Source organism: Pelecanus crispus, chromosome 11 (assembly GCF_030463565.1).
Source record: "Pelecanus crispus isolate bPelCri1 chromosome 11, bPelCri1.pri, whole genome shotgun sequence".
NCBI classification, from domain to species: Eukaryota; Metazoa; Chordata; class Aves; order Pelecaniformes; family Pelecanidae; genus Pelecanus; species Pelecanus crispus.
In genome coordinates this window covers 36361600-36379290 of record NC_134653.1, presented here as the reverse complement: position 1 = coordinate 36379290, position 17691 = coordinate 36361600, and the positions used below count along the sequence as shown (strand labels likewise).

Sequence of the window (17691 nt, the reverse complement as noted above, 5' to 3'; positions counted from 1 at the left end):
AGGAACTAAAGTAGATGGGTTATTCAGTCTGAAATCCTCAAAAGAAGTTTAAGACCACTAGTAAGGTTTGAGAAAAGAAGGAATGAGGAACAGAAAGAATTAAAATCCATCAACAATGATGGCAGTGTGTTTTCAGGGAAAATTTTATTTTCAAAATTTTCACTGAAGCTCTTTTAAGGAAAGTTTACTATCTAATTGACTATCTAATCTCTCTAAGAAATGGATGAGGTGGTATTTAGTTTGTGAAAACCATTGCATCCATGCAGTAGCGACCAAAAACCTGTGGTTTCAGGGTTTTAATATGCAACTTAGGTACTACGCTATAGATGCACAATTTTGAAAAGTGACTTACCCTCCTCATCAGTCAAAGATGTGCTTGCCTTTCTTTTCCTTCCAGATGATGAACCACCCTAGCATTAAATAATTAAAATGTGTAAAATTGTAGAAAACAAAGTTAGGGAGTTTGGTTGTTTGGTTGGTTTTTAAAGAAAGCAACTGGTGCCTTGCAATCACAACAGCATTTGCTAATAGACACTGAACACCTATTAGGACTTTCCTGGCCATGCAAAAACAGATACTCTGCTTCTGTACTGAAGGTAACGTGCGATCAGCCACTTTGAGTGTTTGTGGTTCAAATGACTCAGGTCCAGCTGCGGCACAGAGCCACAGTACACTCTCTCCTTTAAAAACATTATTGAGGCACAAAACTTCTACCCAGGTGGGAATCAAGGACTAAATTTTCGCTAGTCAATAAAAAAGGGATATAGCACAGGGCTACCACTGTTCTCTCTCAGCTGTCCAGCACACTCTGTAGCACAATTTAGCCAGTGCAAGGGAACACTGGCAGGCAGTGCTAGGCCACGGTTTGGCTGGTAACACATGCTAAAGCTTGTTCCTAACAGGAAATTCAGATGCAGGCATCCTGCTTGGTGAAAGGGGAGTTCAGCAAGTGGGCATCAGCTGTGCCATGCCAGATGGCTCGCTCATTTTCTTCCAATTGCACAGATGTAGCCAAGGAGTCCTAGCACACATTTTGTCTAGGGCAAAAGATATTTAAGCTTCATTCAGTTTGATCCCTTCTGTAACATATACCTACATCTCTCAGCAGATAAATCACAGCTGAACAGCTGAAAACATGCTTTCATGCCCCACTAAGTTTACCCCTGGTTACAGCAGATGAAACTCCTGCCTAAAATGAAGCCTGGCAATTAATTTGTACATTTTTGTGGTCTTGCAATCTTAGAATGACTGATTCAAAGCCATTGAGTAGGTACAAATTGTTCCTTTAAAAGACATGTATCAACCGCAATCCACTTCCCTGTTAAAAGTTGTGGTTCTTAACCAGAAAAAATGGTATTTGTGCGTATGAGAAGATGTTCAATTGTCAGTAACTACACAGAAATGTGCTTACCATCACCGTGTATTTAAGGAAAACATTTCACGTTTATCAAAACTTTTTCACACAGGTAGTCATATTTAAACCAATTTGATGGGTTTTTAAGAAACAGAAGGACTTACCATTTCACTTTCTTTTTCCAATAAAAGGTCTTCTGCAGGTTTTGTATCCTTACCTGGAAAATTATTATACTTCATGTATGCATTAGCCACTTAGCAATTTTATGTTTCTTATGTGAACTTTTAAATGCATTCAACATAAAACACAGGCAATATTAACAAAATCTAGCACAAAAGCATAAAAAACTCCTGTAACTCATAGTTCAGATCTGTTCACAACCTATTCTGTCACCAACACGATCAAACTCCACTGACTGAAATAATGTAAAACAATAGCGTCAGAATTTATACTGGATTTCTTATGAAATGGAATACAATTACCTTTCCTTGAAATTCTCTTTAAATTCAAAGCTTTTTTCCTTTTCTCTTGAAATTCAATTTGCAGTTTTATTTCAACAACCTGAAATGTAAATCAAGTCTAATAAAGCATTTAAATTTTATAAATAAATTACTGAAGATGAAAAAAATGGTATGACTTGCACAAGTATTCCTAAGTCGGTATTTTACCTGTTCAATGTTAGACCAGAAGTATTCTATTTCTCTAGCAATCGACGCAGCAATTCGCCTTAGTTTGTTTTGTTCTTCCCTTTTAGCTCGCTCTTCGTTAAGTTTCTTTTCTTCATGATAACGAGCCACAGTTCTTACCATCTAAAATACCGTGAGAGATACTGAATTAGGTTGCCTCAAAATACACATCATTGTGTTTCTTAAGATATAGTGGTTAGCAGCAGCCAGATGTTGACCGCAGCTTTACACAGGTAACATTTACCTCCAGTATTTCTAATTCTTACCATGCCGGTAAAACAACAGACATGAAACTCAAAGGAAAAAAGAAAATACTATAACTAAGCAATCAAGTAGGAAACTCTTAATTCACTACTCTCTCACAGTACAAAAATTAGGAATAAATCTACCTAAATCAGCAGCAAACACACGAAGGAAAACTTTTTGTCAGACAGCACACATGAAGTCATAGAAATCACACCACAAAATGTCAGAGACCAAAGGTAAACTGAGTTCAAAAAGAGTGTACATACATGAGTGAAAGATCAGTCAACGACTGTTAAAGACTGACTCGATTGCAACCTTTAGCTCAGAAGGTCCCTAAAACATTGACTTCCAGAACTTCGCAGCACACTGCCGGGGGAAGGATCATCTCGTATTTGCCCTTCCTGTTTCTCCTATGCTTAAAAACCTACCGTTGGCCGCAAATGGAGTTAAGTGCTTCAAATCTGGATTTAAATTATATTCAAAATGCAGATCTTCGTTTCACAAAACGATACACCTATTTCAATACTTTGCTTGTAAGAAAGAGAGTTCGGAATTTCCATCATTTCAAGAATATACAATAGAAAACAACATGGCAATTTAAACTAATGACCTTCAGTTGCTCTCTCCAAACTGGTCATAAATGTATCAAAAGAAGGTGCTACACCACTAGAATCCATACAAAACTCTTGCTTATTGTAAATAAATAGATTTCACATATTTCATCTCACTCCACCCCAATTTGCATTCCATCACTGCCTTAATTATTCCCACTGTGCTGCTCTCTTCCCCTATGGAAACAGTTCTCTACCATGTTTCCGCTGCTGTGCTTAGAACTCCATGGTTTCTCCTTCATCTTTTTCTGAGATTAAGAAAGAAAAGTTAGACAGACAACCACACCCAATGGAAGTTATTTACAAAATTCTGTATTTACTCTTCATGGAGAGGGAGTAACTGATTTGTGAGACAAGCATGATAGCTGTACTTTTTAAATATGACACAGTCAACAAATTGACTGGGTCCCCTAAACAAGCTGTTTGATTTCTGGAAGAATAAAATCCACAAAATCCAGAACTATTACTTGCATCCTCAATCAATACAATTATCTAGTCCATTACAAATGCTAGAATATCCAAAGCTGACAACATGGCTTCTCATTTAAGTTAACAATCGGTGCCTTATATTCCCATCACTTCTATCTGTAGAAAAAGAATGTTTAAATAGCTTTGCTACCAAGTTCAGTGATACCAAGACCGATTGTTCCGAGTCAAAAAAAAGTTTCTCAACTACCTTCTTAGCAGTTGCCATCTTCCACTTTCTCTCTTGGGCAAAATCAGTTGCCATCCACTGCATTTCTTCCAGCAAATAATCCCAGTGAGATTTTGGTCTTGGAGCCTCTTGGAGCTTAGGCAGTCGCCTCAGGGACCATAAACCTTCCTTTCTCAGTTCTGCTATTCGCTGATGGATTTGATTTTCCTTAAAAAGAAGTACACACAGTTACAATGAAGCTGCAGAATGCACCTAAAACAGTAGCCAAATAGAAAAATAATGATTGTTCCCACTCCATCAAAATAATTGACAGCAAAAAAAAGGTGTAACAGCATGACACATGCATTAACAAAATCAAGGCTGAACACTGCATCAATGAAAAATTTACCGGACTAAATTCAACTTATGCATAAAGAGAATCACAGTACTTCAACCTGTATTACAAGAGATACTTTGTTAAATCACAGGATAAAAAAGATTCGCTGGGCAGCACAAAAAAAACAAGTTACAAGACATATGCGAACTGCAATGAAATAATCTTTTTTTTTTTCAGAAATTGAAATTGCAGATGTATTTATCCAAAGAAGATAAATATAACTTCATTATCAATACTGCTTGATTTCGTGAAAAAACAAGTTCTCTATGACATTCCTGTTAAAGAAGCAAAACAACATCTCCATTAACTATAAAAATAAATGAGGCTGCAGTCACCTCGAATGAGTAGACAGAATCAATATAATAGAAAGAATGCAACAGTATGAAGACCAGTAAGCCTTCTTCAACTTCTCTGAATGCCCATAAAAACAAAACTCAGCATGTAAAGCAGACTTAAAAAAAAAAACACCACACCCCCCCACTCCTGCAAAAAATAGCCCATTTTCATAACTCAAACACATCGCTCATGTTAATTGTTATTTGTGTGTTAACTGTTCATAAGTTTTGGGGAAAACCAAAAAAAAATCTTACCAGCTTTACTTGCTCAGCAAGCTTGTCTTGAGAGTTGTCCTGTGGTAATACTGCTGCATTCTGAGCCGGACTTTGTGTTTTCGGTGCTGCTGCTACTGCTAAGCCTGGGGGTTTTGATGCAATAGGAGACAGGGACTTGTTAGTTGCTGGAGAGGTCCTGTTTGTTTGTACTGGATACGTCGAAGGCGGTGTTGTGCCCGAAATAGTCGCTGGCGCAACAGATGAGGTAGGCGGTAGCGTATTTGCCGTAAGACGCTGAGAAGCCTGAGCGGGATCTGCAGATGGTCGTGTCAGAGTCACAGTCTGCCCAAGAAACACATTTGTTAGCGATGAGTTTAGGATTCAGTAGTTAGTCTAGGTTACAGCAGAACATAACGCGGAGTTAATTTTAGTTTCATAAAAAATTTACACCTGCATTTTTATAAGGAAAGGATTTAAGCATCCGGTGGAACTAAAAAAAACTTTAACATATTTCAGGTATTTTCAAGAAGATAATGTTCTTGGATTTTACTGGGCATCGAAACAAACATATTTTCACCCCAATAAAGTTCACATACCTGTTGCTGGATTGCAGCTTGTGGCTGAGACACTTGGTTTGGCGTCTGTCCTTGCACGTGGATTGCTGGCGGCACCTGCTGTTGAAGCGGTGCTGGAAGCGGAGTGGAAGTCAGGGGTACGCTTTGAGGCTGGATCTTCACCTGAATCTGCGGCTGAGCTGGGGATTCCACTATCTGCGGTTGCTGCTGCGCAAGCTGCAGCGCAGCTGGGAGAGACGTCATGGGGACGTTCGCAGGTTGCAGTCTCCCTGGCAGCTGCGGCGGCGGCGTGTGCAGACTCGCTGCGTTCTGCACGGGAGGGCCTTTCGACGGGTCATACTGCTGTTGACTCTGTTTCTGCCCAGTCAGCTGTACAGTCTGAGGAGTGGGAGGCATTCCACCTACGAAGCAAGAGGAAACGCAACACAGATGAAATGCAAACGTCCGATGCTCTTTACTGATACAAAGAGGACATCAACTGCAAATAGGCTAATTTGTTACTTACGTTGCCACAAGACACCATCACTTGAAAAATACCACACCACAATCACAAAATAAACCACCGTTACAATAAACAACAAAGTATTTCATGCACAGGACTGCAACTAAAATTTGGAGCACAGCAACTATGAAAAAACACGTCATTATATGTCTTCTGAATTTCTTATACTTACAAAAAAAAAAAAGAAAGAAAAAAAAGAAAGGACTGGTGAGCTAACGGAATTTAACCTAAAATAACAGCATCGAGTTCTTAACACATTCGCTCTAATTCTACAGCTCGGCATGACTAACGAATCAAAATTTGTCATGATGTTGCCAATTAGGAGGTTTCCTTTTCATAAATCATTGGCTCAGTTCCAGAATTCTCAGATTAACCATTTTGCATCAGCACCTGTGACGTATTTCCATGCCCACATGCACCTTTGGAGCCCGTCACTCAGCTCCTTAAACAAACCAGGCATTGCATACCAAGTATTAATTTACATGGAGAAGTGCGTGGTGGGACTAGGATCTTGGAAGGCGGGAAGCCCAAGTTTCTAGTCTCATCACTAACATCTCCTTGTTAAATTAATGTGCAACTGGCATGTGGTGACACAGTACCTTGTGCCGTTGGCATTAGCTGTTGAAGAGGAACTCCTGAAGCCACACCCGGGTGCTGAAAAACCATCCCATGACGGCCCACTTCAATTCGTGGTCTCTTAGACGAATCTGTGATATTCAAATTCCATTTATGGCATGGTATAATGGAATGGGTTCAATTTTACAAAGCAAACTACTACACATGATTCCAACATCAGCTCAGAAAGCTACGACTACTATACATGTGTAGCATTCATGAAGAACATGCTCCAAGGGCAGAGTCCCTCTAACTTCAAGTTGGCCATCTCCAATCTTCTTATCCAGAACAATCAACCTAACAACGTCTCCATGCCTGCCAAATCCAGTCCTATATATTGTGAGTGGAGTGCACCCTTCACACAGCACCATTCACAATAGGTAGTCCTAAGGATCTGGCAGTTCCCGAGGTGAGGCAAAAATGTATTTCAAGAGTTAAAGAACAGTGGGCTCCATTAACTGTTTGGGAAAACAAAACAAAACAAAAAAAAGAACCAAAGTGAAATTCTGTCTGCGGAACATACCTGCTGGTGCAAGTGCCTGCTGCCTCTTAAAAGCTTCGATCTCTATGGTGTTCACAGTCGCTGCTACTGGAGTCCCTGTATGCGTTTGCTATCGGAAAAAGAAAACAAATCACAAAAGTTCAATCTGTAGATAGTCTAACACCAAGATGTAATTTCCAAACGGATCTAAAGAGGCCAGCACGGAACAAATCCTTCAGAACAGTTGTACAACGAAGAAAACAAGACTCGTTCAATACCTGCTACAAAGTTTTAGATGTCCATAACGCACAGATATTCTTTGCCGAGTTTAAATTTTAAAACAGTAACTAAACTGATGAAGTTGGTTATATATAATACACATCTACATTTTTTAAAAAGTGATACCAAACCCAGGAACATGGGATATGTAAAAAATAAACTTGCCCAATTTTATTTTTTTTTAAATAAATGGAAATTTTCATTACTGTATTACCCTTCATCATTTGCATAATGCTGCAATGAAGTCAAAATGATGGACTCATATGGTATATAGCTGCAATAAAAAGCTGACATGACAAAAATTAAACACTGTGACTTCATTCCAGGATTAATTAGAAGGGAAATTAGATGAGGAAAGAGAATTTACGCGTAAACTGTATCATAGCTAACAAGACACAAAAGTAAGACATGAGAGCCAATACGTTTGTGAAAGCTAATCCTTTTCACTCTGTGTGGAACGTCAGCAACACACAAATTAACTCTCATCCTGAAGACAGTTTAAGCTTACTTGAGTGTCCACCACTGTCACTCTCAGGGTAGAGCTCCATGAGAGTTAGCCTTGAAATATTTCAGGGAAAACCGCTAAGACTCAGAAGATGGAATAAGAGAATCTCAGCCAAGTTACACAAGTTCCAGTTCCAGCTTTCCAGAGGCTAGACTTGTCCTTGTTTGCACAGCTGGCAAAATGAGTACTACGAACAAACTCGAGGAGGAGAAACACAATATTGCCATAAGGTGACATCAGAGCTCATCAGAAATTACCAGACATTTTGTCTGAGGAGAAACATCACACAGCTATGAATTAACAAGCCTGGAAGAGCACTGAGATGGAAAAGAAATCACAGGGGTTTGACTCAGCAAGTTGGCGTTCAGCTTCAGTAGGATTACCCAGTGCATGAAAACTTTGTTTTAAAATTACTACAATTAATATTGGCAATGACGGCAGAGAATCTATCCTAGATAATCCTTTCAGCATCAAACTCAGATGGCAGACTTACATACAGGATTATTAAAACAAACAAGTTTGGGTATATGACGATTTCCATGCTCTTTGGCCCCTCAGCACCACTGGCAAGTACTTTATTAATGTCCGCCAGGGTTTGTGCAAGCCCGGTTCTTTTCAGTGAGTTTCCAAGTCACGTTTTTAAGTTCTCCTCAATATTTAGCCATGCTATGCCCAATATTCTACTGTGAAAGTTGTTATGAGAAAAATAAGGGTCCAAAGAAAGGGCTTGAGAGATTCTATCAGAATATACAAAGCTGGACTTTATGTACACCTCTGTGCCTCTATGTCCTAGAAAATGAGCTAATTTAACATTCAAGTTCTTTAAGTGTAATTTGCTATTGGTGAGAGCCTCTGCCATACTGATGTTGGGTTGACGGTTGGACTGATGATCTTAGAGATCCTTTCCAACCTTAATGATTCCTAGTTTTTACTTTCATTAAAAAATAATCCAGCCACCAAGCCAGGAAACATGAAATTAATTATGACTCTACCCTTAATTGGTTTAGTGGTGGACTTGGTAGTGTTAGGTTAATGGTTGGACTGGATGATCTTAAAGGTCTTTTCCAACCTACATGATGATTCTATGATGTACAGTAAGGGTTTGCAAATGTTGTAAAAACTTATTATGACAACATAGCAAAGACAGCGATTTCCCTCAAGAATCTTCCAGTTTATTCACAGGTCTTTTCTTCTCTCATTTTTAATTGAAATTCTACCAATGTAAATCAAGCCTAAGGAAGTAAACACCAGTCTATATTGAAATAAACGGTAGCCATCACGACCCTACATCTTCAATGCTTCATCAAATACTATTAATTAACATAGCCAACATCACCTAAAATGACTGGGTTTCAAACACTCTTCTTTGAGCTGAATATATCTCATGCCGCTCAGATTCTATCAATAACTATGAATTAATAACATTTAATCTCTTTGCTGCTGTGAGGGCATTTGTGGCCGCTCTAGCGACACAGCTATAGCCTTAAGATGTGAACCTTGGTTTTAAGAATCTCTGACTCATATTCATCCCTAATGGCCATGGTTCACTGTTGTATCACACTCGATATGGATTAAGTTTTCAAATGTTTGTCTTCTCACAAGGCAGACATACTGCATATTTCAAGTCCAATGGGCAGTGGCTGGCCGAGCGTCGTACACTTAGGCATTTACAGAATTTTCAAAATAAGTCACAAAAACTTATTTTCTACAATCCTACTGGATTAATTAACAAATTCAGCTTATGTCCTGTTTGCATCAAATGCTTTCCGGGACATCAGTTTAAGAAAGTATGTTCTCCAAACTCTGCTTCAAATGCCATTTATTTCACCTGCACTCTTACTCGGGATGATTGCATACTCACAGTTTCAGGCTGCATCGCTACTTTAGGATTTCTGACTGACATTTTCTTAAGAGTATGCCTCCCAGCTGTCTGCATTATCACCACGTAATTTAGGCCAGACGCTTGAAAGAGCAAAGATGTTATGTCTTTATAAATTGCAGTCACATCCCACTAATATTAGACTAAAACTGTCCTAGCTTTAATTAAAATAATGTAGTTCTCCGGAGGTCATGGTTATGTAGCACGCCCACAATAATCATTCCAGCTGCTGCACTTACGCACTCAAATTTGAATGATGATGCTGATCGGGACACATTATTTCTCTATAACCAGTTACACAGAGAAAGACTGACGGAAGGAGATGATACCTTCTGCTAACAGTCTGTGCTAAAAGGTATTACCACAATTACACAGAGAGTTTTGTACATTTTTAGCACGTACCTGCTAGTTTCTCTGAAACAGGTCTGAAATGGTGTAATACTTTCTAAAGTACTTCATCACTGCTGTAGCTATAGCTTGATGATAACCCTAATCACTATAATAAATAACCTGATATAATATTATGTATTTTAAACAGCTTAGTTGAGGCCTGACTACCTAAGGAGACTTCAAGACCCGTCAGTATTGGCCGTAACAAAGAGCTCTCAGTGCAAGCCCCTTAACTACGCCACTCATTTGTAAAATAACACAGTGAACTTCCCGTTTGCTACACGCAGGAATACAACCCAGTCTACATTTCATTTAACTCTCCATTTTCCAAAAACCTAGATGAAAGCAGTGCCGGCTGCACAGCTTCCACGGTACAGCAGAGTAATTCACCCTGTAACCCCTGCTATTCAAGTGTATACAATTGAGCTAAAAAGTAAATATTTTAGTTGCAGAGGAATCCGGGTATGTTATTTCTCAGGGTACATAAGCAATGATGTCTGGGTAGCACAGATTTGAAGGTAGCTGCATAAACCCATACTAGCCTGAACTGAAAGGTTGCATCATCACTGATCCACAGAAATTTTAACTGATTATTGCACTTATTTCTTACTTTGTTCAGTATTCCCTCATGCAAAAAAAAAAAAAAAAGAAAAAAGAAAAAAATTGTGGAAAAGGACGCATATAATAAAAATATGCACTTCAGTTTCTTCTTCCCAGCATTTATGGTAGAGCTAACAGAAAGCGGTTAGTTATTTAAAAAAAAAAAAAAAAAAAAAGAAGTGTCACAGGGTTATTATTGTTGTTTAAAACACTTCAGGGGAGGCAAATCCAAACCTTCTGTAGCCATACTCAAAACCTTTATTTGATAAGGAAAAAAAGAAAAGAAATTTAGGAGAAATCCACAATTACAATGCCACAGACAAAAGAATCCATATTATCACTATGCAGAATGCACAAATGAACCAAATGCATTAGGGAAACAAAAGACAAACAAACCAAAGTGAAAACATTCAAGCTGAAAGTTAATGAAATAAGCCAGCAACCTGGAGACAAAGATTTAACTTCCTCAAGGCTTCATTAATACTGATGCATTTTAAGATTGCAAAGGTTTGTTTTGTTTTGTTTTGTTTGGATGATAAGGGATGGGCTCTTGGGAAAATTCTAATTCATCTAAGAAATATCAAATCTGAATGAAGAAAAAAAATCTGGGATGAAACTACATTTTAGAACCATTGAAAAGTACCTGAAATGGTTGCTGCTGGGATGAAAAAGCAGCAGAAACATTTGGAGGAAGCTGGGTTGCTATAGCGACAGGAGTACCAGTCTGCCCATCCTTTCCTGTCACAACCTTTACCTGAGAGAAATATTTTGGGAAAAAAAAAAAAGAAGGGAGAATCATTTTCTTTTTAAAAGTTTTTCTCTTTTTTTTTTTTTTTTTTTTTTTTTTTTGTCGTACTGTTCAACACACTCATTTTGCACTGATGGCACCTCACTGAAGAGGGGATCATAACTAAACGACCATCAGCACGGCTCGGTTGGAACGCAGGGCGTTGTTGAAGAGTTCCGTCTCGCTTTTAATAGCACAACAGAGTCTGACGGCCTTGGCTATTTATAGTGACTTCTCGTCGCTGGAAACGTTTTCTTAAGTCCAGTTAACATAAAAGCGTGTTTTAAATTTAATGATTGCTGCTCCTAACGGACAACACATTAGCGTGACAGACAGTTCGAACTGAAGAGAGCTCCAACATTTATTTAAGCAATGAGCACAGCCACCATTCGCTCTCCCCTTGAATTCCCAAAGTGATCAACCTTTCCAGGCAAGGGATGAAGTGCGCTGCTTTAGCAGAAAGTGGTAAAGAGGGGGGAGCGGGAAATAAAAAGAGAAGACGACAAAAAAAAATACAAAGAAAGAACATACTCAAAAGATGTCTTAATCTTTCAAAAGGATTCATCGTTTGAAAACACGTAAAGACTTTTGCTCTTGCGCTTTGCAAAATTCTCCAGCAGTTCAACGGAGAAGCGGCTTTCACACACAAAAGACCATCCATCACCAGAAGGCAGTGAAGTATAGCAAACTCCAAACCCAAAAGACCGAGGGGCAGAGCCTCAACTGACGTAAATTGTAGTAGCTCCACTGGCTTCAATGAACCTACACAATTTGCACCCGCTAAAGATCTCCCAGAATGTGCGCGCTGTAGTTAAAAGTACCTGGTATTTCAGCTGACAAACACGCAACCCAACAAGAACACCTAAACAATTTGACAAAATACACACCAGGTCAAAAAAAAAATACTGAATATCCATTGCCAACAAATTACAGTAACAGGCTTGCTTTTAGGTTACTATATATAGAAAGAAACGATTCCTTCAAAAGCATCAATAACTATCACAAGCAGAAATAGATTTTTCCTAGTCAAGAGGCTTAGACCACGAAACAATGAACAAGTTAAACTTTAGCTGTTATACTGTTAAAACTTCCCACAAATTCCAACTGAGGATATGGTCACCAATGATTCACACCCGAGTCATCACTCTTCACTGAAGACACTCATTTCTAACAGACATTTCAAAGCACTACGAGTTTCTTCACGTAACAGGTTTGGTTTGGTTCGGTTCTTTAAAAGCTGGCAACTCCATACCCACAGATATTTTCACAAATTTTAAAAGGTATTTGTGAGTGCCAGGCGATGCAGCGGCATCAGCTACATCTCCCCGGCTGCACGGCAGCTGTCTGTGGCAAGCTTATTTCAAGTCCTTTGCCACTGATAAACGGTGAATTCAAGTTAGTAATTTTAAACCTTTGCGTAAATAACAAAGTTAACTTCTTACTGTCCAGTCTTACGAGTGCTATTTTTCAATCACTTAGACAGCAATACATGCACAGAGCTCTACGACAGCCTAAATGACCTGATTCATTACTATGGACCCATATACTTTATGATTCACATGTTCTCTCTGAGTAATTAGATTAACTTCAGATTTTGCGTTGGCCACAGAAACGCTGAACTTCAGTAACATCTATGGTTAGAAGTCACGCGAGTCACATAAAAGTTAACCTCTTGCACGACTTTTGGCTTATTCTTTTTTGGTTTGTGTAAGTCTAGTAAGTGAAATTTAATCCACGATTCCTATCCATATTCATTCTGATAGCTTAAAACAGCTTCCACACCAACGCCGTCTTTATCTGTGTGTTGGCTTACACACTAACTAGGACAGTGAAAGCTCCTTTCACCTCTCTGTTCTTTCTTTTTAAATACAGACATCTAACGGCACGCTCAAACCGACCTGTCCAATCACGCTACCTAGCAGAACGGCATTCTCTCAGACCAACTATGTAAAGAAAAATTGCGTACTTCATCAAGTAAAAATGGTTTTTCAGGTACCGTCACATTCTCTAATACTTCATCATCCAAGTGCCACAATTTCATCTACGATTTTATTCCAAAACGTTAACAGATTTCTTACCTCATCATTGATGACCTCGGATTGTTCTTCCTCTTCTTCCTCCTCCAGATCCAAGTCATTTTGCCTCAGGTATGCTTGCAGCGGAACACAATGTTTCTTCTTAAAAGCTAAAAAGTCCATCATATTTCCTTGAAGATGTTGCAGGAAAAAGAGTTCAATCAAACATTCCTTAAAAGTTTCCTTAAGAATTTCCATCTGCTTGTGGTGATGATCCAAACATTGTTTTCTCATTTGAGCGGTCTCTTGGTTGGCAGGAGGAATCTCCTCCAATTTTTTGGGTTGTTTTTTCACTGCCGTATTAACCGTAGGAGTAAGAGGAAGACTCGACAGCCCCTGCGGTACAGTGGCCCGCGAAGGACTTGTGGGAGGCGGTGGTGACGTCATTCCAAACGCGCTAGGTCCTCCGACTCCTGCTATCAATCCACCCGAAGTCCTGTCGTATCCAATGGGTCTGCCCAGCTGCTGGCCCTGAAGCACTTGCTGCTGCTGTTGCATAAGTTGCCCTTGGATAATATTGCTGATCTGGGGCGGCAAGCTGGTCGTCGTGATATGGCCCGGGCTAGTCAAAGATTGCATATTTGCTCCGCTAGCTACAGGACTTTGGGGACCGAGATGGTGAATGGTGCCACCAGACTGAGAATGAGGTTGCGAAAGCCTGCGCTCCCTCACCGTAGCAGGCGTCCCAGAAGATGGAAGCTGTACTTGTGCAGCGGCCCCTTGAGCAATTTGTGCGATTCCCGGTCCTTCTTGATACACAAAGTGCCCGCCATTTGAAGGACTCAAGCTGATTTGTCTCACGAGCACGCTAGCGTCTACAAATCCTCTCGTAGGGCTCTGGCTGCACATCCCCAAGCCAGGGCCTGGGGTGCCTGCCCGAACGTTCGGTAAGGTTTGCACCGGCACAGGGTTAGGCTGCGTAGGGCTTTGAGACTGAACTTGTTGAGGCAGCGGCGACGTAACTTGAATATACGACGGGGATCCATGCTCGAACCGCCTCTGCTGAGGACTGAACTGAAAACTCGGCGACGTTGGGTTTGGAATCGGCAACGGGGTAAGCGTTATCTGCTGGTTTCCCGAAGCCACCGGCCCGACGTTCTGCAGCGTGATGTTCACGTTCTGCCCAGCCACCGGACTTCGACTCATTATAAATTGCTGTATCTGGTAGCTGGGGGACTGGGGTGCAGACGGACTTGCAGAAGGTGCAAACGAAGCTGCAGGGGACTGGGGTAAATTTGCCTGTTGCTCTTCTCCCTCACTGCCCGTGAAGGACCTGGATCTCTGGAGCTGGCGCTGGGCATTCTGAGGACCATTACCATGGTGCATTCTCACTGTTCTAGGTTTTTTACAGTATACTCTAAAGAAATAGACAAAAACAGAAATTCAGGGAAGGTAAAAATATTTCTGTAACTGAAACTACTTAGTTACTATTCGAAAGGCTACCTTACAGTAAGAACTCAGTTATCCCATCTTTGCAGTTGCTTAAAATGTTTTATGTCATCAGTCAAATTATCTGAAATCCTCATCACCACTAAAGCTCACTTAAATCCCTCATACACTTCTCTAGCTAACAAAGTGCTGTTGAATAGTTTTACAAATGATACGTTCCCCTTAGCTTGTTAGAATGACTTCAAATAATTAAAAAAAAAAAAACTTTTTCCCTTTCTGCGAAACTTCAAGAATCAAAAGTCTCCAATATCAAAAGTATCTATTCTTTTTTGTGTTCATTATTCCCAATGTTTCAGTGCTTTTAATGCTTAATACGATGTTCTCAAAAACACAACAGTTGCTTAAAATCTAGTTTGCTTCTTCAACGATAACTAAAAATATGGTAAAAATGGACACCGACTATTCAACTTTATTGTTCTAGCTACTGAAAAAAAAACACGTCGTGAAAAATCTCCCTACCAAATCACATAGATGGTTGGAAAAGTATGGTATCTGACAGTTAACTCTGCCTTCTCTTTCCTTCAGAACACTAATGCCTTAAAAGAGATGAAAATTAATCCAAATCTGCATTTCATTTAAAATTCTGTTTATTGAGGCAAGCTATCCAGAAATCCTAAAATGTTTTGGTTTCATATTTCAATCATTGACAAAAAAAAAAAAAATTCCACTGACATGCACTGACAGGTAGATTAAGTGCTGGGTGGTCACATAGTAGTAGCAGAAAAAAAAAAAATTAAGTCTGATTTTTCGGGGGGTTTTGGCCAAAATCTCTCTGATATTTTGGAAACAAGAGTTTCGTTTATTGGTATTTCAGGCCAAATAGACACACAAGCACGCTGCCGTTCCTCTCCGCTCCTAACTCAAGTTGGTGACAAGTGGCAACAGGCAGCAGCGCATCAACACGGCGGCAGTGCTGGGAGGGTACGGAGGCAGCGGCTGACTGACTGCCCCGCTCCTCGCCTGTTCCTCGGGCAGGGAAACGCAGCAGGACTCCGCCGCTCCCCTCTCCTGGGCTATCTGCAGCAACCTGCTCACGCCCTGGGGATGGAGACGTTCCCTTCCTCGGCCTTGGGGATGGAGTCGGCTTCCTGGGAAGGCGAGGATGCGGAGGCACGCTGTCACGCCGTGCTAGCGACGGGGGGCTGCAGAGGAGCAAAGGGGGGCTGCAGAGGAGCAAGGGGGGGCTGCAGAGGAGCAAGGGGGGGCTGCAGAGGAGCAAAGGGCGGGCTGCACAGGAGCAAAGGGGGGGCTGCACAGGAGCAAAGGGGGGGCTGCACAGGAGCAAAGGGGGGCTGCAGAGGGAAGATGTCCCACGCCAAGGAGGCAGCAGGCAGCGCAGCCTGCCCAGGGACCCAAGCACAGCTCTGGGTGGGCTTCGCCTCTCCCGCTCCTCGGAGCTCAAACCTGAGGGAGATCCCTCAGCAGGGCGGGAAGGGAAGGCAATATTCCACTCCTCACAGGCACTTTTTCCGAAAGATTCAATAATGCTGCCATACTTCGTGGTATTGTCACTCTTCCGCAGCACCGATACCAAATAATTAAGATGCAAACGATATCACCTATCGCCAGGAACAAGGTCTTATTATTTTAATTACCTATGCCTCGCTAACATGTACGGCGCGAGTGAAAACACTTAATTAATTACAGGCTGATAAGGAAGCGTAACCAGCGCGCTGCCGCCGCCGGCCCCCGCCTGCCCGGGGAGAGGGATCGCCTTTTGTGTGCGAGGAGGGAGCGATGGAAGCGGCCCGCGGGCCGGGCCCAGGGCGAGGGGCCGGCGCCCCAAGTTTCGCGCCGGGCTCCCCACGCCGGGGCAGCGCCCCGGGACGCGCCGCCGCCGCCGCTTCCCCCCCTCCCCTCCCGCTGCCCGCGGCGGGACGCGGCCGGCCCTGCCCGCTCCCCGGCGCCGTGCGGGGAAGGCCCGCTCCTCCGCGGACCGCCCCCGCCGCCAGGACCGGAGTCGCCGGGCCTCGGGCCCGAGGCCTGCGGGGCCGGTGAGGCGGAGGAGCGGGGAAAGGCGGGGAGGAGCCGGGGCCCAGGCGCCCTCCGCGGGCCCCCCGAGCCCGGCGGGCCCCACTTACCGCGGGCGCCGGGGCCGGACTTTCCATTCGCTCCCGGCAGGAAGCGGGGGCGGGGGGCGGCCGGAGCGGCAGCCGCTACCAGCGCCGGCAGGAGACAAACCGCGCCGCGCTGCGCGCCTGCGCCTGCGCCGGCCCCCGCCCCGCCGCGCCTGCGCCGCCGCCTCCCGCGCATGCGCGCCCCGGCCCCGCTGCCGCGGGCCCGGCTGCCTGTGGGGACCCGGAGCGCGGGCCCCGGGCACCGCCCGCGCAGGAGCCAGACTCGGGGAGAAAGCTAGTTTTTATTGTAGCGCAGGTAGGCGAGCGCAGTGAGCCCTTCGAAGGGTCATTTCTGCCCGGGCAGGTAACGGCGCTGACTGTTTTCTTCAGGGTGTCGTGTCAAAATGCACGGAAAGCTTGCCTAGGCGCTGCGTACCGGGAGCACGGGCAATAAAACCCCTGCGGCGCTTGTGGGGAGCGGCTGAGGGAGCTGGGGGGGTTCAGGGGAGGCTGAGGGGAGACCCGATCGCTCTCCACAACTCCCTGACAGGAGGGGGCAGGGAGGGGGGGTCGGGCTCTTCTCCCAAGTAACAAGCGATAGGAGGAGGTGAAATGGCCTCAAGCTGCGCCAGGGGAGGTTTAGGTTGGAAATTAGGAGAAATTTCTTCACCAAAAAGGTAGTCAGGCACTGGAACAGGCTGCCCAGAGAGGTGGTGGAGTCCCCATCCCTGGAGGGGTTTAAAAGACGTGGAGACGCGGTGCTCGGGGACGTGGTTTAGCGGTGGACTTGGCAGTGCCAGCCTAACGGTGGGACTCAATCTTAAAGGTCTTTTCCAATCTAAACGATTCTACAATTCTCTGATGCAAAGGGAGAAAGAAAAAAGCAACCTCATGCTACTCTTGATTACAATAAAATACTGCCCAAAAAAACCCTGGCGAATAGTTTAGCAATAAAAATATAACTTCTACCTGCTAAAGAACGACATTCGGTTCTCATTTACAAAGCAGACATTGCACT

At 42.8% G+C, this 17691-nt stretch overlaps 1 protein-coding gene across 12 annotated transcripts in view; it reads right to left on the bottom strand.

Moving 5' to 3' along the window:
• The window catches only part of LOC104034961 (E1A-binding protein p400), a 51680-nt gene extending 34011 nt beyond the window's left edge, over positions 1-17669 (bottom strand). For 10 of the 12 annotated variants that reach the window (XM_075719295.1, XM_075719296.1, XM_075719297.1 and 7 more), the window contains exons 1-11: positions 17643-17669; positions 13171-14524; positions 6695-6782; positions 6156-6263; positions 5076-5455; positions 4519-4821; positions 3574-3759; positions 2023-2163; positions 1837-1915; positions 1519-1571; positions 353-410 (exon numbers count right to left, since the gene is read on the bottom strand). In XM_075719295.1, coding sequence (XP_075575410.1) covers positions 353-410; positions 1519-1571; positions 1837-1915; positions 2023-2163; positions 3574-3759; positions 4519-4821; positions 5076-5455; positions 6156-6263; positions 6695-6782; positions 13171-14524; positions 17643-17659 — 2767 coding nt within the window. In that variant the 5' untranslated portion in view covers positions 17660-17669. Of the gene's footprint in view, positions 1-352; positions 411-1518; positions 1572-1836; positions 1916-2022; positions 2164-3573; positions 3760-4518; positions 4822-5075; positions 5456-6155; positions 6264-6685; positions 6783-9717; positions 9721-13170; positions 14525-17642 lie in introns of all 12 variants that reach the window. The other 2 variants (XM_075719306.1, XM_075719300.1) reach the window with 2 other exon arrangements.
• Between the last annotated feature and the right edge of the window lie 22 nt (positions 17670-17691).